The sequence below is a fragment of the Macrobrachium rosenbergii genome, chromosome 47 (genome assembly GCF_040412425.1).
Source record: "Macrobrachium rosenbergii isolate ZJJX-2024 chromosome 47, ASM4041242v1, whole genome shotgun sequence".
In the NCBI taxonomy this organism is placed as follows: Eukaryota; Metazoa; Arthropoda; class Malacostraca; order Decapoda; family Palaemonidae; genus Macrobrachium; species Macrobrachium rosenbergii.
In genome coordinates this window covers 20,719,689-20,745,909 of record NC_089787.1, presented here as the reverse complement: position 1 = coordinate 20,745,909, position 26,221 = coordinate 20,719,689, and the positions used below count along the sequence as shown (strand labels likewise).

Genomic DNA, 26,221 nt, shown 5'->3' with positions numbered 1-26,221 from the left:
TTCGTACTCTACCACTGCGTGTTAATGCTTTGGCATCTTGTTCTTAGGAAGCACTGTATTTTTCCATCATTTTTCCAGTTTTATTTTAATACTCATTTAAGGTCTGTGTTGTTGTGGTTGCAATGTTTCTTCGTGTTTTGATTATCTTACAGAGTTTTGCTCTTTTCTGTCCGTTCATTCTGCCCTGCATGTTATTACATACAAGAGAATCCTGGTTTTGAGAAGTGGTCTGGCATCAGGGATTATTCTATTAAACAAAGAATCCCTCTGACTTTCAGTCAAAGCTTCCCATCCTTTGCAGCCATTCATGAAGGCTGAGTATCACATCAGACCATCATTGGAAAAGATACACAAAACCTTACTGAAAATATTTACTCACCAGGTACCATCAGATGATTTTGCTTTCAAGAAACATGACAAGGGGACAGCTTGGATTGAACGGGATATTTAAAATCAAAACACTCATTGCTTTGCAAGGTGTATCACAGAGGGACCATACTGGAAAATTGCTGATCAGGCGTTTTTTTTTTCTGGTGTTCAGCCTCTGATCCACTTGCCAATTCATTTTGACTGTTAAGATTGGTGACCTTTTTTGCATCTGGGGCGCAGATAACTACTCCTGGTATCTCATTTGCTAATCCAACAATCCTGTCACTAGAAAGATTATCAAACAAGGATTGCTTCTAAAGCACTGAACACCGAAAAAGATAAGTTTAGGATTACTAAAAACAAGTGAATGGATTTAAATATACATAGCTTTGGTCATCTGAATCACCAAGTTTCTATAAAACAACCTTGTGTTTAACCTAATCGACTGGAACGAGGTGACTCAGATGTAAGGTTAGATCTAAATGTTATCACAGGTCAATAATAAGAGCCCTAAATCAATTTTGCAAGTTTGACCACAAGTACATGAGATATCCTGCTTTTGTCTACAGCTGAAAACCATCTGATGTCAAAGGGTTAATCACAAAAAAAGCAATGAGATGTGGAACAATAGTGTGCACAGTGGCAGTTTCAAATACTATGAAGAAGGTGTGACAAAGGTCAGTATCAAATTACAGATAAGAAGCAACATCTTTTATTGGTAAATTTGAACAATACTACCATGACCTTCAGGCATTAGGAAAGATGCTACCAGCGTTAGAATCATGAATCAGCTTAACAAACAAACTTAACTGGTTTAGTACAATATAAAAACAGTTTCAATGGAACACTACATAGTGTATGGCAAGGTGTAAAGATATTGGTTCAGGCTATAAAAATATAAAATTGTTTCTTTTGTGATGGATGCATGATAATGAGTGAAAATACAGAATTTTTGACGTACAAAAATGAAAAGCTATTCAAGCAATAAAATGCTTTAGGCTAAGATACTTCAGAGAAGGACTAGAAATAGAAAAATGCAATGGAATGCATCAAAAACACCGATTTGTCCAATATTAGTTTTTTAAAGGCTGACAAAGTGCATTTTATCCACAGTTTTTACCACGTGGGAGGGCAGTGCCGTCACTGCACCTCACACGCGGGGCACTGTAGGCATTACTGAAGGTTCTTGGCAGCGTCCCTTAGGCCCCTAGCTGCGACCCATTTCATTCCTTTTACTGTACCTCCGTTCATATACTCTCTCTCCCATCTTACTTTCCTCAACCCTCTCCTATCAATTATTTCAAAGTGCAACTGCAAGGTTTTCCTCCTGTTACACCCTTGTAACCTTTCTCTCAATTTTCCTTTCAGCGCTGAATGACCTTATCATAGGTCCCAGCACTTGGTCTTTGGCCTAAATTGTATATATCATTCCATTCTACAATTTTAAAAAATTGTCTCATTTAATTTTCTTGGACTGTTTGCACTTTTCTAACTTGACACTCGCCATTGACCCTGACATCGACCGAGCCATTCAGTCCCTTGATGCACGTCAGATTGTCAGTCTTGTAATTGAAGTGGGTGATGCTCTCCTCTTCTTCGAGGTAAGAAGCGAGATTCCAGGAATCCAGAGCCAAGGCGAAGCAGGAGGAATTCACACAGTGGTTGCTGTAATAGACGCGGTCATCGAAGCCGAGGAGCCTCATTGCTACCTCGTCAGTGAGTGCGATGGATTTGTCAAAACCTGAGAGTTGGGGGTAGTACCACCTCCGGAACTTTTCTCTGTACTCGGAAGGGGAATTCAGATATATTTTTCTCTTCTGCAGCTGCTTGAGGAGCACAAACACGCCCTCCGGAGTGAGGGAAGTGTTGTCCAGGTGAATTCCAGAATAGCAGTCATGAATGTTGCCCAGAAGATTGGCCAGCTTGGAAACGCTCGAAGTCGTCTAGTCCTTGGAGATGGACGTCTAGCAGGGGCACAGTAGTTTTGGGTATGCTACACACGTCTTCGTCTAAAACGCAGAAGTCAAACTTGATCTCTAACCACAGTAACGAGGGTAGGCTCTCAGGAGCTTTTAAAACCGCCAACAAATTCTCCAAGTCAAGAACGCGGAGCTTTAAGAAAACTAGGTAACTGAATGCTACCTGAGAAACCATTTCTTTAATGATCTTGCTTGACAAACATCCTTTAACTAGATCGATGCGGGCCTTCGTATTAGCAGAGAAGAACGATTTTGCGATTTTATCCATTTTGTTTTTATCTCCATACTCAAACTGACCGCTGCTATCAAGCCAGACGAAAATATCTACCCTGCACAAAAAGGTTATCACTTCAAACAACTCGCAATAAGGCTTGAGCTTTTCGACATTCAAGAAAATCCGAGTTGGAGCCACGTGGAAGAGCAGCGTTCTAATTGGAATGAGCTGAACATCACCAGCGTCAATATTCCACTCGTCAGGGTATTCTGAAAAGTCTACAATGAACTCGACGAGCCTAGATAATCCTTTCACCTCCCCGACAAGGTCGAGGTTGAAGTACAGATCGTCGCTGCTGTCTTCTGTGTAGTTGACAACAGCGTTAATCACTCTCCTTTCATGTAGCATTGAAATCCATTTGAAGTCGGGGATTTTTAATAACAGCCCCACCATAAACAGCGCCATGTAGTATGGGCATTTTACCCCTTCCAGAATGGAGTTTAGCGGCTTTCCTTCAATCACCTGGTACAACATACCAGGCAGCCAGAAATTCTTGTTGCACTTTATGGAGGACGCTAAGCTCACCGCAGTGTCTGCCACGATGAATATACCTCTGTTTGAAGACAGAAGACATCACCCTTCGACTTGAGACTGACATAAAAACGTTGCTCGTTTCAAGTTCGAGTTGTTTCATGTAGGATTTTTCAAACCTGCTGTTATCCTTCATGGACTGGAGGGCTTTCAATCCAGCAGTTAGCAACCAATTTCTTATCTTCACATTGTCAGCAATTTCTAAGCCGTTCTGCATAACCTTGTCTATTTTCCACGTCGTAACGGCCCAGAGCAAATCGGCACAAGTTGTAACGTCACTAAATATTTCTTCAGAGTCGGTCCAGGCTTCACATAACTCTACCAGTGCGACTGGGTGTTTTAAAACTACCTCTAACCTACACATATTGGTCTTTAAAAACTGTTTTAAAAACTTATAACAGTCTGGTTTTTTGTGACCTATCACCTGCTCGCATGAGAGGATGATTTGTTCCCGACCCAACCCGCAAACTTCCAACCTGTCACAAACGTGGCTCTTCCAAGTTCTTTCCAATTCGTTAAAATGGGCTCCTCTAGACGTCATCAGCACAGCTTCCACTCTATCTGATTTATGTAGTATAGAGTCCAGTTCTTCCTTGTGGTTTGGCAACAGTTCCTCTACATCGTCCACAACCAGCAAGATGCGGGACTCAACAACCCACTTCTGTACCTCATTTGCTCCATAAACTGTCGTACATAGTGGGAGCATGCTGAACATCAGGTCATTCTGCTGGCAACTTGAAAGTAATCCAGATAATAAGATGACAGCATCATAGTCATCAATACCTGTCACCTGGTTGTCCCTCTGACTCCAGGATGCTGCCAGTGCAGAGCTGAGAGTAGATCTCCCACATCCTGGATCCCCTACGATCAAGCGGATCCTCTTAGTGCTTTTGCATTCACTGCTAGGAGACGTTTTCAGTAAATCTGCTACTTCTACCTTCACTTCTGGCTGTTTCCTGTTAAAAAGGAGAAGTAAAATGTTACCACGACATGGAAGCATTACTACAGTTTATTTTGAGGTGATTTTACCTTAAAGTTAGAGTAAAAAGTGTTATATTCAATAAGCTCCTGAGGAAGTGCACAAATCTGATTCACAAAAACAGAACTTGAAGTTAAATACTGTATAGAGAACTCTAACACATACAATAAAATGCTATTCAATACTGTAAAGAGACCAATAATAAAACAAGATGCCATGTCCCTTTCAAACCAGTTGATCCTAATGCCAAAAATATGTACACACACCACAATTTGTGACATTCCAAATATTGATTGACACAAAGAACACACACAGGAGAATCCTATCCATAGTCACTGCCAAAGAATGACATCACTGTAGGCACTGTAGCAGACACTGTTAATGAACAGTAGACAGCAAGAAAGAAGTGCAATGCCTGATTCTAATCAGAACGTGCAAAAGTACCAAGTGAGGCTAACCATCTACAATATTTAGTTTGTATTCCTTTTCTGTTCTGTTCAAGAAGGAGTGGCATTCAAATATTTGTGTTCATGATTATGAAAATATCTAAATTCAATCTCATTGTTAATCATGTGGAGGATCACATCCAAATTTTGTTTCTTTAATTCACTTCTTCAATGAACTCTAGGAACACTTCATACACACGTTCATGATTATGGCACAAGTGTCTTCAAGCCATGACTTGTTGTACAGAAACCAGATTCTTTTGAGTTACAGGACACAGGCAGTTGTGTTCAGTGTGTGTTTCAGAATATGCCTAACTACAGAATCTGACAGCAAACATGAACCTGAATGCCTAAAAATGCCTCTAATCCACAGACAGCAGGCTCAGACAACTATGGCAATGTTCTGTAAAAATGCCACTACTCCACAGACAAAACAGGCTCAGAATGCCTAAAATGGCAATGTTCTGTAAAAAGGCCTCTAACCCACAGACAAAAACTCCAGGCTCAGACACTACCAGTGCTATGGCAATGTTCTGTAAAAATGCCACTACTCCACAGACAAAAACTCCAGGCTCAGACACTACCAGTGCTATGGCAATGTTCTGTAAAAATGCCACTACTCCACAGACAAAAACTCCAGGCTCAGACACTACCAGTGCTATGGCAATGTTCTGTAAAAATGCCACTACTCCACAGACAAAAACTCCAGGCTCAGACACTACCAGTGCTATGGCAACCTGTAAAAATGTCTCCACAGACAAAACTCCAGGCTCAGACACTACCAGTTCTGTTCTGTTGGTTTCAGTGCTATGGCAATGTTCTGTAAAATGGGACAAAACCAGCAGTGCTATGGCAATGTTCTGTAAAAAGTCAACTGCAAAAAGCAGAAATGGGTCAACATCTTTTCTTCTTGGTTTTTGGGAACCAGTGGTATTCGAGTTAGCAGAAATACAGGTGATAACTCATCTTCAGTTCTGTCTTTATGTCATCTGAAAAATAAATGATCTTAGGAACATCCCATAAGGAAGCAAATCTAGACGTAAATGGATTTTCATTTTTGTTTAAACATGACCTTTTTATGTGTCTGTTTATTCAGTAATTTCACGTAGAACATTTTTATATTTTATAAGTATTAAACTACAAATTACCCATCAACCTTGAATTCACTGTAATTCTGAATAACTTGAACCCAAAAGGACTGGTGCATGGTTTGGCATGAGTTGTCTACTCAACTCTCAGGATTCTGACTGACTCGGCTGTATGCTACTGTTCTCCTCAGAAAAGGCATTTGACAAAGATACTGATTTAGTTGGCTGAGTTCTCCATGTTGCCACGATGAAGACTACAAGAAGACAGCTGTGAAAGCTTCAAAGATTGCCATTCACTCCGTCTACAACCATTTTTTCCACCACTGACAACATCCTAACATCTCAAAAGGAATTGGCTCTGGAGACAGTGGGAGCTAGCCTCCAGAAATTACAAGTGATAACCTTTTTACGATCGTAACTACAGGTACCTACAGATCTGCCACTATCTCCTGGAGAGAAGAGCCACCACAGGAGGATAACAGAGCGATAGAAGGTGAAAAACAACTCCTATGGTTGCCAAAAAGCCACTTGAGGGTGGGACCCTACAAGTTATAAAGCAGAGGTTCTCTATGCTCGCCTTAAAACTACAAAGCTGTCTGCCAAGGTCAGCCAATACACATGCATTGAGTCTTTTAACCACCAATGATACCAGTAATAATTTGATAGCTACAGGTGATAATAATTATTTTGAAATAATGCTGACTGACCTATATCAAAAGTCCCAATAACCAAATATGTTTATCTGGATACAACACGCTTAAATTTAACGACAGCGCATTAACACTATAGTACAAACAATAGAAATCCTAGATATCTATGTATATTATAGAAATTTAAGTAATGAACATAGTAGCGCAAAGCTAGCCTACAAAGCAAGCATGCCATTATCTAAACTGCAAATGAATAATATAATAAAGTAAAGCAAAATGAATCTGGAATGAACTTTGCAAAAGCAATGCCCCTTGATATGTCAGTGTAAGTTAGTACATAATAATCTTACACTGAAAGGATATCATAGTAAACCACAAACATAAGTATACATTTTTAATTTAGAACAACGAGTCTTAAAGTACAGTTGACTAAAAGAGTACTTATAAGTAAATACACAGTATGTGGGAGTGTGACAGCTGGTCTCCTGTGGACACTAGAAAGGTTATAAGACTCAGATCTCCTGTGGACACAAGAAAGGTTATAAGACTCAGATTTCCTGTGGACACCAGAAAGGTTATAAGACTCAGATCTCCTGTGGACACCAGAAAGGTTATAAGACTCAGATCTCCTGTAGACACCAGAAAGGTTATAAGACTCAGATCTCCTGTGGACACCAGAAAGTTTATAAGACTCTCAGATCTCCTGTGGACACCAAAAAGGTTATAAGACTCAGATCTCCTGTGGACACCAGAAAGGTTATAAGACTCAGATCTCCTGTGGACACCAGAAAGGTTATAATACTCAGATCTCCTGTGGACACCAGAAAGCTTATAAGACTCAGATCTCCTGTGGACACCAGAAAGGTTATAAGACTCAGATCTCCTGTGGACACCAGAAAGGTTATAAGAATCAGATTTCCCGTGGACACCAGAAAGGTTATAAGACTCAGATCTCCTGTGGACAACAAAGGGGTTATAAGACTCAGATCTCCTGTGGACATCAGAAAGTTTATAAGACTCAGATCTCCTGTGGACACCAGAAAGGTTATAAGACTCAGATCTCCCGTGGACACCAGAAAGGTTACAAGACTCAGATCTCCTGTGGACACCAGAAAGGTTGTAAGACTCAGATCCACTTGGATAAGAATTATGAGACAGTAGACTGGAGATGAGTGTAGATGGGAATTGTGAGACAGTAGACTGGAGATGAGTGTGGATGAGAACTGTGAGGCAGTAGACTGCAGATGAGTGAAGACTGTGGAACTGAAAGCGACATAAGCTCTTTGCTTGGCAAAATTGGAGGCGTTGATGATGGTGATGATGATGAAGAGACAGAACAACACAACTCTTTAAGGAGAAGTCGTAACACTTACAATAGCCAGGAAGTGAAAAAAGCACTCTTGATGAAAACATCTATCTTCAGTATCACACAACTGATATTCAGGTAGGGCTTATACCCTTATTCACACCTTTCCCACGAAAAGCGAGCTGGACCTATGCATGTAACAGGAAACTACGAATGAAGCATTACTATTTTGATAAAATTTATCATAATTTACCAAGTTTTTCATGAAGAAAGGCTGCAAGATGTGTGCAAGACACCAGATATACAGAATGACTGTATACCATGGAATCCAAAGTATTTTGATATAAATTATCATAATGCACCAAGTTTTTTCAGGAAGAAAGGGTGCAAGATGTGTGTAAGACATCAGACACACAGAATGACTGTAGTCTGTGGAACCCAAATATGTCCACAGCCAAGTAGAAGCTGAGAGACTCCTCCTCTTCTTCTGTTAAGTGAATGGAGGACAGCACAGACTCACTACAGGATAACGCAAAACAATGAGTTTGTGGTATGACAACGCTCTTATAATACTTTATCTCGTGTTTTTAAATGTTATTTTGGGCACAGTGGATACTACTAACTGCAAGCACATCTCAATAGTATTAGAACTCCCACTGCTTTCAGTTCTATCGCATTTTAACGCAAACTTCTGAAGGAAAGGTGCAATGAAGTGACAACGCTATAATGAATCATTATGATTCTACCTACAGTGAACTACAGCACTGCAAAAGGTTACTGTGATAGTGAGGAGTAAAACTGAAGTTGAAATCATAACTGTGATTGAGTTCATCAAAGTGTCTTCACCTTGTAATACTTTCCACAAATGTATTACAAGAGCCTCTGGGGAAGGAAGGGAGTTGAGGACTCTGCTGTGACAGATGGGGAGGTCTCAGAAGAGGCACAGGGTTTCTGTTACTTTGGTAGGGAAAGCAGGGCTGTGAAGCAAGAGTAAAGAGAGCAGTAATGGGGAGGATACTGGGCTGTGAGGCAAGAGTAAAGAGAGCAGTAATGGGTGGGGAGGGAACAAGGCTGTGAAGCAAGAGTAAAGAGAGCAGTAATGGGGAGGATACTGGTCTGTGAGGCAAGAGTAAAGATAGCAGTAATGGGGAGGATACTGGTCTGTGAGGCAAGGGCAAAGAGAGCAGTAATGGGGAGGATACTGGGCTGTGAAGTAAGAGTAAAGAGAGCAATAATTGGGGAGACAGCAAAGAGAGCAATAATTGGGGATATTGGGCTGTGGCAACAGCAAAGAGAGCAATAATTGGGGGATACTGGGCTGTGAAGCAAGAGTAAAAAGAGCAGTAATGGGGAGGATACTGGGCTGTGAAGCAACAGCAAAGAGAGCAATAATTGGGGGATACTGGGCTGTGAAGCAAGAGTGAAAAGAGCAGTAGTGGGGAGGATACTGGACTGTAAAGCAACAGCAAAGACAGCAATAATTGGTGGGATACTTGGGCTGTAAAGCAAGAGTGAAGAGAGCAGTAAGACAGAGTAATTGCAGCATGGATGAAATACAGAAAAACAGTTAGACTGCTGATTAAGAAAGATGTCATATTATGAGAGAGAGCAAAGACTTGCAATGGGTATGGAAGCCCTGTACTACTCTGTGCAACAGAAACATGGGCACTGACAAAGAAAATGCAAGAGATTTTCAAAATGGCCACGTTCAGTGGGATGATCAATACTGTGAATGAGGGTTGCCAGAGAGATATGGTGCCCAGGGTCTGGAAGACTGCAGTCTCAAAGACTGAGATGAGAAGGAATTGGGAACAGCTGGTCAAGAATCTGTACACACCAAGGTAACCTAACTAATGAGGCCTGTAGGACAGTCCAGAAAATCATGGAAAAGGGGATAGATTCAGAGCTAGACATGATAAAAGAGTTCAAGCAGAGGACACAGAAGTGTGGAGCGAATTCATTTCACTTCCAACCCTACCAATGGAAACGTTGACATGAAAACGTTGGTGATGAGGATGAAAATATCCCCAGCCTCATTCCATCAGATTAAATGACAGCCATAATCTACAGGTAACATATAAAGCCATCAATATACATCAACAACATTAAGCAAACAATTGAAAATAGGCTAGACAACACTTCTGTACTTACCTCGTTAGTCATCAGTCAAAGAGTCTACCTATTAAAAGAAAAATCAGACGAAATTGATTAGTATCGTTTGGTTAACAATGACAGTGATGACAACAGTACAAATTTACTCTAAATTCAACACTAAGTGAGGAATAAGCAAGTAAGGCTTCTCTGTACGTCACATCGTATGTCTGAGTTAAACTGATTAAAAATGCACATTTCCTTCCAAACAAAAAAAGCACAAGAACTAATTATAAAATAATACTAAGCATTGGACACAGTTTTGTCTGTAAATATATTTTACAATAACAAAAGCAAAGGAAGTTTAAAAAATGATTGATACGGAAAAATAAATGATAATAAAACAGTAACTGTCTATCTTATAACTTCAAATAAACTGCATACACAAACGCATACATTCTCAACATACACAGAAGCTCCTGTTTGTGACTAAAAAATACACGGTACTGAATATGCTAACATAAAGTCTGAGAATGATTAATGACTACCTCTACAAACCCAAGACCACACTGGATTTCAAGACTTGTGTTATCAGATACTTTAGATCAGTGGTTCTTAACCTTCTATATCACCACGCCCCCTGCAAGAGTTGGTCCTTCCCTCCACCCCCACCCCCCTTGCATCTAGGAGTTAAATTCCCTCTCAGATTTAAAGGAAAATTAAAGAACGGAAAGAGAAGGGGTTTCGAGGGATAGGGAGGGAGGTGAACAATTACAAAACTATGAAAAGACCAACAAGTCTAACTGGAGTACTAGACTATAGGAGACTAAAGTTATAAGACTGTGATACTTCTGCATTTTTTCATAAACTTCTGAATATAATTAGAGAATTTTTACTTTTTCCCTAGGACTCGCGCCTCCCCTGGAAATTACTGACGCCCCCCTAGGGGGCACGCGCCCCCCCAGGTTAAGAACCACTGCTTTAGATCAATAGTAAGCCCTTCCTACTTACTGTACCTCAAAGAAATGCCTTTATAATGGCTAAGTGGCCGGATGAAGATTAGTCAGCAAAGACCAGTACTGGAGAAGCCTTGTGTCATACAACTATGACCAAGAAGCAAGAAATAGCTTGGAAATGATCTTGCCCCTTTACTAAAACTCTACGCCATTATTTGTTTTAACAAAAAGTGGGAAAGGTCCCATATATACACACAAATAAAAAGAAACTTCAAATATCACAGATGATGCATTTACTTAGTCTTGTATTGCTAAGTTAGCATATGCTACCAAATGAGAAAATACTCCTCCTTGATCAGAGCACAAGAGATAAGTGTGGAACAAATTCATCAAACTTCAAACCTGGTGAAAGGACAGCCTGGTGTAAATGCATCCACAAAAAAAAAAAAAAACAATCATGCTGAAATTTTTACAAGTAAGTTAAGTTCCCATAAATAATATCTAAGTTTAGATATATATTATTTTTAAAAGTGAGTGTCAATTTGCATTCTCTGCACAATAAGGCTGGGCCAATTGAGCTATTTATCTAATATCTGTGAGTCATATGAGTGTTACCAATTTGAAGACATAAAATTTCAATATTCTGAAATGGTGCTCTTGCTGATTTGAAGAAAGCCATAATCAACAGGTTTGATTCGTCTTATCTTCTTGTTACTAATCTGAATCATAGCTGCATTCAGGGCCATAAAAGGCCTTTAGATATACAGTAGGCTTTAGATATACAGTACAGTAGTATTTTTGAGAGGACGGCTTCATTTGTTGAGATTGTAACTACATCTTTAGGTGATTTGTTGGCATTGTCAATTCCCGTACTGGCCACTTAAGTAGATTCAAGATATTTCCACATTTTATTTACCAATGTATAATGAAAAATATATGCTGACATAGCCTACGCTAGGCCCAAATTGGGAGAGGTTAACCTACGATACTAAAGGCCAGAACAAATGTTTGTTTATTATAGACCCCTGAATGGGACAAGAATAAACGTTTATTAAAACTAGTCACAGACATAAAAAAAATATATTAGAACAACCACTGTCCACAAAGACAGACACTGAATGAGCTATGCTCATGTTTCATTCAATGCTGATGATCCAGGACTAAAATGCACTTAATCTCAGAAAAAATGGTACAAATTACAATGAATCCAAACCTAAAAACAACAATAGAAGCACAACAGTTGAAAATAAGACAGTGTTCCCAAATCACTGCACAGAAGTGTTGGTCAAAAAGAACCGATGTTTCCAAATCATTGCACAGAAGTGTTGGTCAAAAAGAACCTATATATGTTTCCAAATCATTGCACAGAAGTGTTGGTCAAAAAGAACCTATATATGTTTCCAAATCATTGCACAGAAGTGTTGGTCAAAAAGAACCTATATATGTTTCCAAATCATTGCACAGAAGTGTTGGTCAAAAAGAACCTGTTCCCAATCGTTGCACAGAAGTGTTGGTCAAAAAGAACCTATGTTTCCAAATCATTGCACAGAAGTGTTGGTCAAAAAGAACACCTGTCACAAGACCAAATCTGGTTTGTACAAGATCTGACCCACAATAAGGGAATGATCTCTATCCAAAAAGAACATAAAGTTTTTAACAATATGTTACAGTCCAAATCAGTTTTGCAACAGAAGAATGAAAGATCTGGTACTATAAAGAACCATCATGAATTTGCTGGTGCTTTGTGGAAAAAATCATTTGAACGCAGAAGTGTTGGTCATAAAAGAACCTGTAGCCCTATTTAGAGGACGAAAGTCCTGTAACGCGGGTAGCATCCTAACAGGATTATGACTACGCAATCTACTTGCACAAAGTGGAAGGTGTAGCATATTTTATAATCCTAAGGCATAATTAGATAAAAAAGTACAAGATTACCCCAATTGGCACCAGATACCAAACCAGCTACCACCTCAGTAATCCAGGAAGGTACCAACAAGCAAGAATTTCATGTTTTTCTCTGAACAGCAGATCTTATGCAGCCACAAAACTTATTGCATGACCAGCTTTTCCAAGTCTTGGGAAACTGATAATCATATCATCAAGCCACCCTGATACCCTCACTTTCTGCTGAAGATTACAAAGGATAGTACACTCGCATTCAACAGCAAGATACTAAACACTTAATATACAAAATAACGCCTTAACTGTTCTCATGATTCTGCCAAGATAATAAGTTTAACAAGTGACAACCCAAAACTGCAATAAATGGAATGAACAAGCATAAATACATCTTGTAGATTTTTAAATTCTAAAAACAAATAAAGTAACTCAGACATAAAGGACAGGAAAGGACATATACAGTAGTTTCATGTACTGCATGTTACATTGAAAGAACTGACCACAGTAAATTAAGGTAACTTTGGCTGCAAGAACACAAACAGCACTTGACACAAACTCATCACCAACACCAAATTTACTAGCACAAAACACTACCCATTTTGAAGTAATAATGAATAAGGTGATGTAGATCCAAGAAACTGTACATAAATCATTTAGGCAAGTTGGTCTCATCTAGTATTTAAAACACCTAAGTTCATCTCCTTGGGCGCTGAACTTATACCAAGGCCAAAACCAGTATTGAGGGTGGGAACCATGGCAGTGTCTCTTGAGTGTGCCTGAAAGCTCACTTGGATTACCCTCAGTTTTGGTAAAAGTATGAGGGTTTGTAACTCAAGTGAAAACAAATCCATTGATAAAAGCATCCATTCACTTAACATACTTAACAGTATAAGAACTTACATTTTATTTAAGTACTGTAAAGTATAAGTACTGTTGAGTATGTGGTCTCTTAGGCCCTGCTGTTTCAGCAATAAACTTTTGTGCAATTTACTTAATAAAATTGTGGGGCATTGTGGAGTATAAAATAGCTTATATTGGTAACCCCAAATAAAGATTAGATTTCCCAATTGCTCAGTAGCTTCGAAAAACTTTAAAGCTACATAAAATCTATTCCTGTATCAGTTGAGCACTGACTCCAGATCATCTAAACTGATTTGATACTTAAATTTCAAAAGATTTCCCTCGAATATAAATTCACAAAGATCTATCTAAACCAAATAAGTCTTCTGAATCTAACAGACCAAGTTAGATCTCAGGCACTACCATTTTTAATATTTAAAACACCTAACGAAATCAAATGATGGACTAAAGCACATACCTGCTATTTCTTCAACTGGAAAGACTTCTCTCTGATCAATTTCGGTCAGCACATTCAGAATCTTCTCCAGATACTCTCCCCAACGACCAGACACATCGAACTTCCCGGCTCCTTCAATCAGGTACTGTAGGCAATGCTTAATACTAGTCACCTTCTTGTTGTATTCCTCCTCACCCAAAGGCTTGTTGAGGTCTGCTGCTTCTTCATAAATCATTGCAAGCATCACTATCAGCTTCTCTAAAGCCACGTCTGCAGTTTCCAGGTCAGAGCTGCAAGCCGGTTCTTCCCACACGCCAGCCGTAGAAGGCGCCAATGGCGGGTTGCAACTTGATCTAATGATGCTGAAGAGTAATGGGATGCCGTAGCAGTTGACCTTCCGCTCAAACTCAAGAGATAAAAGTTCCCCCTTTGTGAACAGATCCGGGTGATGAAAAGCAAATTCGTAGACGCTGGTCGTCTGGGCATATGTCTGGTGAAATACGTAGAGGAAGGCCTGTTTCACGGGGCCCCATAGGATTTTGTAGAGGCGGAGCCTCAGTGTTTCGTCCCCCATGGCGGTGGTGGCTTCTGTTGGAAAAAGAAGAAAGATTTTACAAAAAAGTGAGATGTGTACCATGATTATAGTATAGAGTGATATGAAAATTGTTTAAAATGTATCCTAACACAAACTACAGTGCTGCGGTACTGCTTTACACAGGGCAGAAGACCAGTTCTGAAGCAAGGTTCACACCGCAATCAAAGAAAGATTTTAAAAAAATGAGATGTGTACCATGATTACAGTATAGAATGTGAAAATTGTTTAAAATGTATCCCAACACAAACTACAGTACTGCTTTACACAGGGCAGAAGACAGGATCTGAAGCAAGGTTCACAATACAATCAAACTCTTGTTCATAATAAAGGCATTGTAAACAAGCTTGAACCTCCATGCTTCGAATGTTCTGCTTTCCCCCAATTACTTAGAGGGGCCCTATTTCAGTAATAGGGCCCCCTCTAAGTTATTGGGCAAAGGCAGAACATTCAAAGCATGGAGGTTCAAGCTTGTTTACAATGCCTTTATTATGAACAAGAGTTTGATTGTATTGTGAACCTTGCTTCAGAACCTATTTCAGTCATCGGTTCACTGACAGTCTCTTAACATTATCCTTTTTTCATTCCTTTGACAGTTCCTCACCTCCCTGATTAGTTTCACTGTTCTGTATAAGTCAGTGAGGCGGTAGTCAGTATTAACATCCCACCAAAAATTCTGGCCAGAAAAGCACAAGTGATGATAGGAAAATGACAAACCCTGATGATGGACAACTTAAACAGAATATATGAGGTGAAAGAGTCATGTTACAAACAGTGAAACATATGAAGATACAACAATAGTTTTATGTGTAATACATAAAATTCTTGTCCATGAGATCTGGATTTGCTTGTATATACAGTAACCCATCGATCATCCGCACCACACCTTGGAAAATATTAGTTAGTGTGAACAGGCATACTGTAGTGTGCATTTCTCCTCACTTAAAGGCAAATGATTTTAGCTGTACACATAGGGTTAGGCAGTTGCATCACAATTTATAATGCGTTGTTGTACATCACTTGAGTTAATCTGGTCAACTTTTTACTTCATTCTGAATTGTACACAAACTTCATTGTACAAAGTTCATTGTATTGTACATGGGAACTTGGAGTAGACTAGTTCAGGCTTCAGTATTCACTAACCCCATATCTGCTTTCTGAACATATCATACCTATTACTGCAGTTAAATCTAGGGATCACTATGTACAAAAGTATAGTGTATTCATTTTAGTATCACCCATTTTCACTGAATATTCACCAACAAAGCATTCCACTCCATTTGTATTTTAGTAGATACAGCAGTTAAAGCATAATATAATAATTTTAGCAGCACCAAATTCAGTAACACCAACCCGTTTCTTATAACACCAACTGATTCCTAATGAGAGATGAAAGACAAGCTTTTAAGCACTGCATCCACTGGACAATGTAGCAAGCCTGTGGGGTTTGGAGTCTCAGTCTGATCTGAACAAGGTTTCTCTAAGTATTCAGTAACCTCTTGCGAGGTTGTGTTGGCACAGGTTCACTTGCCTATTATATTCTCCAAAGAGTTTATGATCCCATTTTCTGACTCACGTTACTTTTCCTTCCTTGACCATTCTTGGCAAAACATTGGCTGACTCCCCTGCATAATAATAGGTGTGACAAACAAATACTGTGCTGTGCATTAAACTAAACAACAGAGCTTTGTAACTCTGTAACTAAATACTAATATCAGATGTACCACTCAACATATAGCTACCACTGCACATTGAAATGTTCATTATTTTAAGAAAAATACTTTGGAAACTGACACTTAAGTATAAATTAATGTTTTCAATTAATAAAATCCCTTGAAATGGAAATAACAGATGGGAGTGAACCTTCTTTACTTATTTTGCTAACCATATCTAAAGAGCCATTCAACAGAACAAAAGACTTTCTTGACAAATTACACCAAGTATTCACTGCATTTTCACTCTGTTTTATTGAATTCCAACTCAGGTTAGGTTTAGGGGTCCTGGGAGGAAGGGGTCTTACCCATCCATGCCAGGTTAAGACTCAAAATCATGGGTTATATTTGATTGGAGTCCTTCCTTAGCCTATTTTTCCTCTGTGGTTTACAGCCCTGCAGATCAGGTTAGGTTAGGCAAGTTTGAGAGAGGAACAAAACTCACTCAAGGTTAGGTTAAGTTGGTCAGGTTAGGACAAATCCTTTTTATTACCACTAAAACATCTATATTCTTTATATATACAATATATACCGTATATTTTTAGTTACTGATTATTCGTACGAACCATATATTTTGACTACTTGTCCTGGTATCTTCATATGTAATTTAACCAGGTTTTCAAAATGGCAAAACCTATTTTGACATTCCATTCATACTTACAAAGACTTTTCTTTCCTTTGAGAAATAAACAGTTTAACCCCAAACCACAACCAAACAAAAATTATACGCTTATTTGATGATTTTCAAAGAAATCATCACTGCTGCCATTTGTCTTCCGTTCACTCTTATGCATTCTAATTATTCTCAATCGTCACCTTCCACATGAAAGACATTCACTTGAAATGCTCTTCCAATCACCATGGCGATGTGACGATACTCTTCCAATCACCATGGTGATGTGATGATACTCTTCCAATCACCATGGTGATGTGATGATACTCTTCCAATCACCATGGTGATGTGATGATACTCTTCCAATCGCCATGGCGATGTGATGATACTCTTCCAATCACCATGGTGATGTGATGATACTCTTCCAATCACCATGGTGATGTGATGATGCCTTCCAATCACCATGGCGATTGATGATACATTTTCCAATCACCATGGTGAAATGTGATGATACTTTTCCAATCACCATGGTGATGTGACGATACTCTTCCAATCATCATGGTGATGTGATGATGTCTTCCAATCACCATGGGTTAGGCGATGCTCTTCCAGTCGCCATGGCGATGTGACGGTACCTTCCAGTCACCATGATGATGTGATGATATTCTTCCAATCACCATGGTGATGTGATGATACTCTTCCAATCACCATGGTGATGTATGATTTTTCCAATCACCATGGCGATGTGATGAGTAACTGTTCCAGTCACCATGGTGATGTGATGATATTCTTCCAATCACACATCAGATGTGACGATATTTTCCAATCACCATGGTGATGTGATGATAGGAGTTTCCAATCACCATGGCGATGTGATGATACTCTTCCAATCACCATGGCGTGTTTGATACTCTTCCAATCACCATGGGGTGTGACGATACTCTTCCAATCATCATGGTGAGTGTGATGATATTCTTCCAATCATCTTGGCGATTGATGATACTCTTCCAATCACCATGGTGATGTGAGGAAATATTCCAATCAGCCAAAATGAAGATATATGAAACTCTTCCAGTCAAAATGAAAACTCACCAGAAAATTATTACAATCACCATGGCGATGTGATGATACTCTTCCAATCACCATGGTGATGTGATGTAGACCTTCCAATCGCCATGGTGATTTTATTTGTCTTTACTTCCAATCGCCATGGTGATGTGATGATACTCCTTCCAATCGTTATGGTGATGGTGTCAGTGGAACTTCCAATCATCATGGTGATGTGATGATACTCTTCCAATCACCATGGCGATGTGATGATACTCTTAATCACTATGGTGATAAATTTAGATTTCAATCACCATGGCAATGTGAAATTAATACATCCAATCGGGGCGGAAATAAATTATGGTTCCAAACTGTTTTCATGATTTCACGCCTGCATTTTGCAGTAACACACTTGAAATGTAATTATGGGCTTACCCACAGCCCTGTAGTGCACAGCTCCAGCAAGTCAGGGCCACGGCAATGTGTGTTTGACAGGGTAGGGCAGGGCACACCGAACCCTTGGCTCCCCATGAAGGTTAATGACAAAATAATAATATTGGAATGATTTAGATAAGTAATTTCATGCTTTTTCAAAATATTTTGTACTGAATTTTACTCTCACAGTTCTACATTTCATAGTTTTTTGAGTAACTGGGGTGTCCCAGTTACTTAGAACTGTGAATTAGTCCTATGACACATCAGAGTAGGAGATGACTCTGTGAGCATGTGAAAGCACGATGGAGGAGTTAGGTCATCTCAGGTCACACATGATCATAGGCCTAACCATAGGATTTTGTGTTTGGAGACTATTCAGTAATACCGAAAGTACGCCAAGCACGAGTATTCCATATATGGAAGTGTAGGTTAGTATTCGAGTCTCGCGTCTTGGAATTAGGCCTACGAGAAATATCAAATTCAGTGGAAATATGAAAATATAGCCAAAAATGAAGATAAATATAAAAGATGTTAGACCTAATTCAATTTTTTTATTTTTCTTTACCCAAAATACCCCCAATAGGGTCACCTCCCTCCCTATAATTGTTAGATATAGGTGTCAGTGGAATTAAAACAATAAAGTGGTCAGCAACAACAACAATCATGGTAAAAAAAAAATGCGTAAGCCTATAACAATATAAATGCATAAATTTAGATTTCAAATAATTACTAAAACATGGTTAAACTAATTGTAGGCTACCAATTACAGCTTTCCATTTAGGCTAGGCCAAACCTACACAGCCATAGGCCTAGGACATCTAGCCTAGGCCTGTTGCCCTTGGGAATAGGCCTAGGTCACTAGCAGATCCAGGGTGGGAGGGCACCTATATGGCCTATATATGAAAAATAATGACAAAATAATAATATTGAAGATTTTTTAGATAATATAAATGAGAAATATAAAATGGGGAAAAATATCAAATCTATTATAGAAATGAAATTTTGAGAGATAATATATTGATATATATATATATATATATATATATATATATATATATATATATATATATTATATATATATGTATATATATATATATATATATATATATATATATATATATATATATATATATATATATATATATATATATATATGTATATATGTATATATGTATATATGTATATATAATATATATATATATATATATATATATATATATATATATATATATATGTCTGTATGTGTGTATATATATATAATATACATATATAATATATAATGTATGTATATGAAAATTGGTGTCCCCTCATGAAATTTTTTGAAGATTTAGATAATAATAACATAAATGGGAAATATAAAAATGGGAAAAAATATCAAATCTATTATAGAAATAAAATTCTGAGAAAAAAGTTAATTATATATATACATACAGTATATATGTATGTATATGAAAATTGGTAACCCCTCGTGAATTTTTTTGAAGATTCAGATAATAAACTGGAAATATAGGAATGGGAAAAAATATAAAATTTTTTATAGAAATAAGATTTCGAGAAAATATAATTGTATATATATATATATATATATACAGTATATATATATATATATATATATATATATATATATATATATATATATATATATATATATATATATATATATATATATATATATATATATATATATATATATATATATATATATATATATATATATATATATATATATATATATATATATATATATATATAAATTGGTATATATATAAATTTTTGTGATCCACTAGTGGCCCAGGTCTATATGAATACGTTTTTGTATTTATTTAACTTATAATAATATATGATTATACAAAAATTGGTGCCATTTACGAAAATGTGAAATCTATAACAAAAAAATCGACTTAGGCCTAAATTGTAGGCCTATGGCTGTCAGGCTCAGTCTAGCTTAAATGGAGAGCTGTCATTGATAGCCTGGATAAGACTTGGTAATTATTTGATTATTAAAATATAATTATTTGATTATTAAAATATAATTACTTGATTATTAAAATATAAATATTTGATTATTAAAATATAATTATTTGATTATTAAAATATAATTATTTGATTATTAAAATACAATTATTTGATTATTAAAATATAAATATTTGATTATTAAAATATAATTACTTGATTATTAAAATATAATTATTTAATTATTAAAATATAATTATTTGATTATTAAAATATAATTATTTGATTATTAAAATACAATTTGATTATTAAAATATAAATATTTGATTATTAAAATATAATTATTTGATTATTAAAATATAAATATTTGATTATTAAAATATAATTATTTGATTATTAAAATATAATTATTTGATTATTAAAATATAAATATTTGATTATTAAAATATAATTACTTGATTATTAAAATATAATTATTAAAATATAATTATTTGATTATTAAAATATAATTACTTGATTATTAAAATATAATTACTTGATTATTAAAATATAATTATTTAATTATTAAAATATAATTTGATTATTAAAATTATTAAATTATTAAAATATTTACTTGATTATTAAAATATAATTATTTGATTATTAAAATACAATTATTTGATTATTAATACATCCACGTATTTATAGACGCCTGAATCGACGCACTTATTACCACGATGAAGAAATGGCTCCGTGTAAAGTTCCCCCTTCCACATCACACTAATTGGACGCCGGTGCTGCACTGAAACACTTAACGAAAGTGGTAGAAACACTTGAAATAAGTAATTAAAGTGTTGGGGGAACTATTTACTACGTTCCCCTCAGCTCCCCTCGAGAAACTGCGGAGCGGAGGGAACCCTCGTGACGCCGAGGGCGTTCCGGTGAGCTCGCGAGCTCCACCGGTTGTTTTATGAGTTTTTTTTTTATGGATCGCGTCTGTATTTCGTACTTTTAAGTATCAGATTATCCTGCAATATGTATTTTATTATATTAAAGTTTGTTTTATTTTATATTACTAACATTAAATGAAGGTGTTAACTTGAAGTAAATATGGCGTTGGCGATAGCTCCGCCAATGACCCCAGTAGCGTTTCTTTGCTACTTTTTACGAATTTCGTTTATTTTTCGTAGTTTTAAATATCAGATCATCCTCAAATACATATTTTAAATTTTTGAATTTTATATTTACATGTTATCAACATTGAAACAATACTATTAACGTTAAGATAAGGTATTATTTCAAGTCCTTGAAGCTTTGGCGAGAGTTCGACCAGTACCAGTTGGCCTTGGCAGCGTTACTTTGAAACATAATATGAAGTTCTTGTATATTTTATACTTGTAAAAATCAGATAATTAGCATTATATATTTAAAACGATTACTATATTAAATTTATAGACTCTTAATATAAAAAAGTGACATTACTTCAATATGAGAATGTGACATTACTTCAAGTAAATATGGCATTGACGAGCGCAACCTTCATATTGTTTGTTATGAAACGGTGCCAGACGTACGTCTATACTTCGTACTTTTAAATATCAAATCATCCGTCAATATATATTTATAATTGTTGAAAGTTGTAATTTATATATTATTAACACCAAGATATGTATTACTTCGAGTAAATATGGCATTGATGAGCTCGAAATCTTCACAGTGTTTGTTACGAAACGTTGCCAGACGTACGTTTGTATTTTATACTTTTGATAATACTTTTAAACATCAAATCACCCTGCAGTACATATCTAAAACCATTAACTTGTATAATTTACTTATTATAAACACCAAAAAACGTATTATTTCAAGTAAATAAAGGCACTGGCGAGGGCAATCTCCATGTCGTTTGGTACGAAACGGCGCGGCGCCCGGTGCACCGCAGAGGGCAACTCCGTAAATAGTCTAGAGAGACAGTATGCGGAAATTGCCCTTCCGTTCCTCAGCGGGAGGCCCTTTGGGAGGGAGGGCGTGAGAACACTTGGAGGACAAACCGAAGAAAGCCGTTTGTTGTTTATAAATAAATTCCTCCCCCAGATTTGGGCGACGGCGGTTGCCGAGTCTTGTTTATCCACTTGTTTAGATTTTTAGACTGAGCGAAAATGGTCGTCATCCTCTACTTAGATAGCGAAGATAAATTTTTTATTTTTTTTGTATTTTTTTTAACCTTCCCGTAAGGCGAGAGTTGGTTTTACCCTTCCTGTTTAGTGGATGATGATTGTTTTTTTTTTTACCATACTAGAAAGTAAAATATAATTGTTTGTTTACCTTTTAATTGTAAAAAAGAATTGTTTTTGCATTCCTATGTAGTGAATAAGAAGAGACCTTTTTTGGGGGTGAGTTAATTTAAGTATACTCGACCTGTATTTATTTATTTTTTATATATATATATATATATATATATATATATATATATATATATATATATATATATATATATATATATGACTAACAATGCTAAAACTGTCTTACAAATTTGGGACCTCAAATCCAACGGTTTTTCTCCCACCAGCAAAAATTCCCTTACACGGCAATACTTACGCTCTCCTTCCTCTTCTCACGGCTCTCTCTCTCTCTCTCTCTCTCTCTCTCTCTCTCTCTCTCCTGACCTGGAATCTCTCCTTTTATGATATTAGTCTATGACTTGGAAAATCTCACTTGTGAACCGGTTGACCGAAAGTTCATAATTATAGTTTCTTCCCCGTATGGAAATGGTGCTGTCAGTGCGCCTCTAACGGTCCACCGTAGACATTACTGAAGGTTCTTTGCTGCAACCCCTTTCATTCCTTTTGCTGTACCTCCGTTCATATTCTCGTTCTTCCATCTTGCTTCCTGCAACCCTCTCCAACCAATTGTTTCATAGTGCAATAGCGAGATTTTCCCCCTGTTACACCTTTCAAACCTTTCTGCTCAATTTGCCTTTCAGCGCTGAATGACCTCGTAGGTCCCATCGCTTAGCCTTTGGCCTAAATTCTATATTATGTATATTTTTCTATATCTTCTCCTTGGTGTTGCATTGTAAGGGACCATGAACATTGCAGAAACCCTTTTCATGTGAAAAAAAAAAAATGTATTCAATATATACAGGATCCACGCTCATTTAGGCTCTAGAACAAGATGATGGTATTCACCAAATTCTAGTCTTTTCATATTTATGTCATGCACAGCCCTAGGAGAGCTGTTAATCAGCTCAGTGGTCTGGTTAAACTAAGATATACTTAACTTAACCCCACTTCTTTTTTTTCTCTTGTTCATTGCTAAGCTTAACAGTAACAGCACCTACTCTTCCACCATTTCAAGGGACCACAACGTACAGTCTCCCATCACTGCAGCAAAGGAGCTGTGTGTTTACAAACATTTAGAGCTAAATTCATTGAGAACACACACATAGCTAGTATAACTAGCATGGCTCTGTAGCATAGCGTAGAGCGCTTAGCATCGCATCCGGTATGAAACGGCCTTTAGGCCTACAGCTTATGGCTGTAAACTTTACTGGTTTATTTTTGCACCAGAGGCTCTGGAACAAGTATCTACAACAACAAAAAAAGAAGACGTAGGTATTTCAGTAAGAAATGTCTGGCATCACTGAAAGCCATTATATGAAATATCAAGCTTTGCTGACTGAATAAATTTATTAGAGAAATTAAGGCATCAACCCTACTAACTGGGTTTAAGGGGGTCTGTCTGCCAAAGGCTTTGATGATTTCATCAGAGGTGGTCTAGGGGAATAGCATGTTGATCTCCGTCAAGTGTAATGGTTAGGTAGAATACAAAGTCCAGATAAGATAAGAGATGGTGCTTGAAAATCATAGCTAATTTAGGAACAATCATAGTGGATTAACGTTACAAAGTAAATTTAAACAGTAACGAAAATAAATTGATCAAATTTAGAAAAGGAAAAAAAAGGTATTTTTATCATCAGCACTCATCAAAGTACCAGTTTTTGAAGAGGAAATCAGATTTTTGTCATTCAAGAAAAAGATTTTATTACTGTTAGATTTCTGGCTTGGCCTAAGCTTACAGAAAATAACGGAGATACAAACATCACACAGTTTAAAGAAACATACTCTAGTGATATTCTGTTGAATGCCTTTGAGATCTGACCCATAGAAAAGAATAGTTTTACAGTTAACTAAACATCAGGAGATCAGAATTCCATTTATTCAATCATTTATTTATCAGTGTATTAAAAAGTTAGTGAAGTAAAGTTTTGAATACTATGACAGTAATAGGAGCTTAGACAATGAAACCTTGTAAGGCTAAGATAAATTTATGCATGTTTCCTGGAAGAAGAAAGTGTGCGTAATTTAGCAGTTAAGTAACAAACTACGGGAAGGTATAGGAGCCAGTTTGTCCACAGACTACTAGAGGAATTGGGCAGGATATGCCTTGCCAGTGATTAGCAGTTCAAGAACAGTGTGGCCCCTACAAGCAGAGAACATAACAGAGCACACAGAAACAGATAGCAGTGAAGTAAGAGGTTCAGCACTGAAGCCATCTCAGAAAAGTTGGTTGAAAATGAAAGCAAAGAATATGGCCTTACTGGGGGAATACTTAATATAGATCCATTAACACTGAAGAAAGGCGTAGAATTTAGCACACAGATGATTCTGAATACCTTCCAGGCAAAGGATCAAGCATTTTTTCAGTAGGAGGTGGGACCAGAAACATTAGACCTCATTAGTATAAAAACCCTTTTACATTTGAAGTGGAGAACTACTGTGGTTCTGAGCAGATATAAAAGAAGTTTGAGCAGAAGCAGACAGCTAGATAGCTGAGAAGCAGGACTGGTCAAACTGTGAGGTAGAAGAGAGAGAAAGTTTTAAAAGAAGAGGGGATGTTTTCCTCAAAATCTAAGTTTAAAACCGCGCAAACATTCACAACTAGAAGGTCAGAGTTTTGAGAGCAGTGATCCCATCAGCAAGAGCTTCAAAAAGGGGAAAGACAAGTTGTGTGCTACAACAGGAGGTTACAGAGGCTATAGACCCAAAACATTAGAGAAAGAAGAAGCAAAGGAAGCAGGCCTCTTTGGCACCTACAAGCCATAGCTGGAACCATTACTGCTACAGGATTAGTTTACTTTTCATCCAAGGGTAATCAAAAGTCCCCCTACCCCTCCCCCCAGATGTTGTATTCACCCCAAAATGCAAGGTCTTGGTCAAAATTTAAAAAATCGCCAGTATTGGGGAATTGGTCCAATGAGAGGCAGTTGTGAGGTTGAAGATCCTGCATTGTTAAAAAAAAATCGCCAGTGAATCTTGCAACAGGCCTTAGAGGGCTCTGATGGGAAGGAAATGGGTTATGATGAAGCCACTAGACGAAAAACTTACCAAAACTTACCACTGATAGCCAGAAACACAGTTTGTTTATATGGGAGTTGACGGTAAATATCTGCAGCTGATGTCACTGAGGCCAATCATGGCTGAGGCCCGTGGTGTTCCCCTCCCACAAGCGGTTACAACTCGGATGTGTCAGCCAATGGGAGGCACGACAAAATCTTCAGTGGCATCATTTGGGGATACTCACCACCAACCCTGAGGAAACTCCATGTTTGAAACGTGAGGTTAGCAAGAGAAAGGAGAGTTGAGAAGGCCTGCTTTTATTGTCAGTTATGAATTACTGAGTACACTATAAAGGAAGACCTTGTTTACTTAGAGTAACTATCGTTTTAAACAATCTGTGCGCAGAGGAATTTTGTCTTGACGAGAGATGCAGAATCCACTTTCTCGACTTTATATATATTTCTTGGTCGATTTTTTTTCTGTAAATAAAATACGTCGAAGATGAAAAAACTGAATCTAGCAAGACGAAAGAGAATTTGGTCTTCGAGCAGAAATCTTGTGTGATGTCGAATTAAAGGAAAATATTATACTAAGACGATGTGAGACCAGAATATTTAAATTTTGAGCGTATAGCAAAGTCAAACCAACAATCATGATCAAGTCGTAGACCTTCAGCTAACAACAATCAT

General features: G+C 37.2%; 1 protein-coding gene and 1 pseudogene across 3 annotated transcripts; both read right to left on the bottom strand.

Annotated features, from left to right (window-relative positions):
• Positions 1–1,065: 1,065 nt before the first annotated feature.
• LOC136830594 (uncharacterized) lies at positions 1,066–21,104 on the bottom strand. Of its 3 annotated transcripts, XM_067090137.1 has the most exons (5): positions 20,930–21,104; positions 13,887–14,453; positions 9,774–9,801; positions 5,361–5,567; positions 1,066–4,109 (listed from the first exon to the last, which is right to left on the bottom strand). In XM_067090137.1, exons 1-3 carry the CDS (start codon positions 20,970–20,972, stop codon positions 9,785–9,787), a joined length of 627 nt encoding a protein of 208 aa, XP_066946238.1. In that variant the 5' UTR covers positions 20,973–21,104; the 3' UTR covers positions 1,066–4,109; positions 5,361–5,567; positions 9,774–9,784. The 3 variants fall into 3 exon arrangements, with proteins under 3 accessions (XP_066946238.1, XP_066946239.1, XP_066946240.1); XM_067090138.1 differs by lacking the exons at positions 9,774–9,801; positions 20,930–21,104 and adding an exon at positions 15,811–15,924 and having other exon boundaries at positions 5,387–5,567; XM_067090139.1 differs by lacking the exons at positions 9,774–9,801; positions 20,930–21,104 and adding an exon at positions 15,811–15,923 and having other exon boundaries at positions 5,478–5,567.
• LOC136830593 (uncharacterized) lies at positions 1,830–4,168 on the bottom strand (annotated as a pseudogene).
• Positions 21,105–26,221: the final 5,117 nt, after the last annotated feature.

Bases quoted from the DNA above. Each gene is read 5' to 3' on its own strand.
- LOC136830594 (XM_067090137.1), bottom strand. From the start codon at position 20,972: ATGTGGAAGGGGGAACTTTACACGGAGCCATTTCTTCATCGTG. The intron at 14,454-20,929 runs GTAATAAGTGCG...TTTTTCCAACAG, and splicing joins GGAGCCATTTCTTCATCGTG to AAGCCACCACCGCCATGGGG.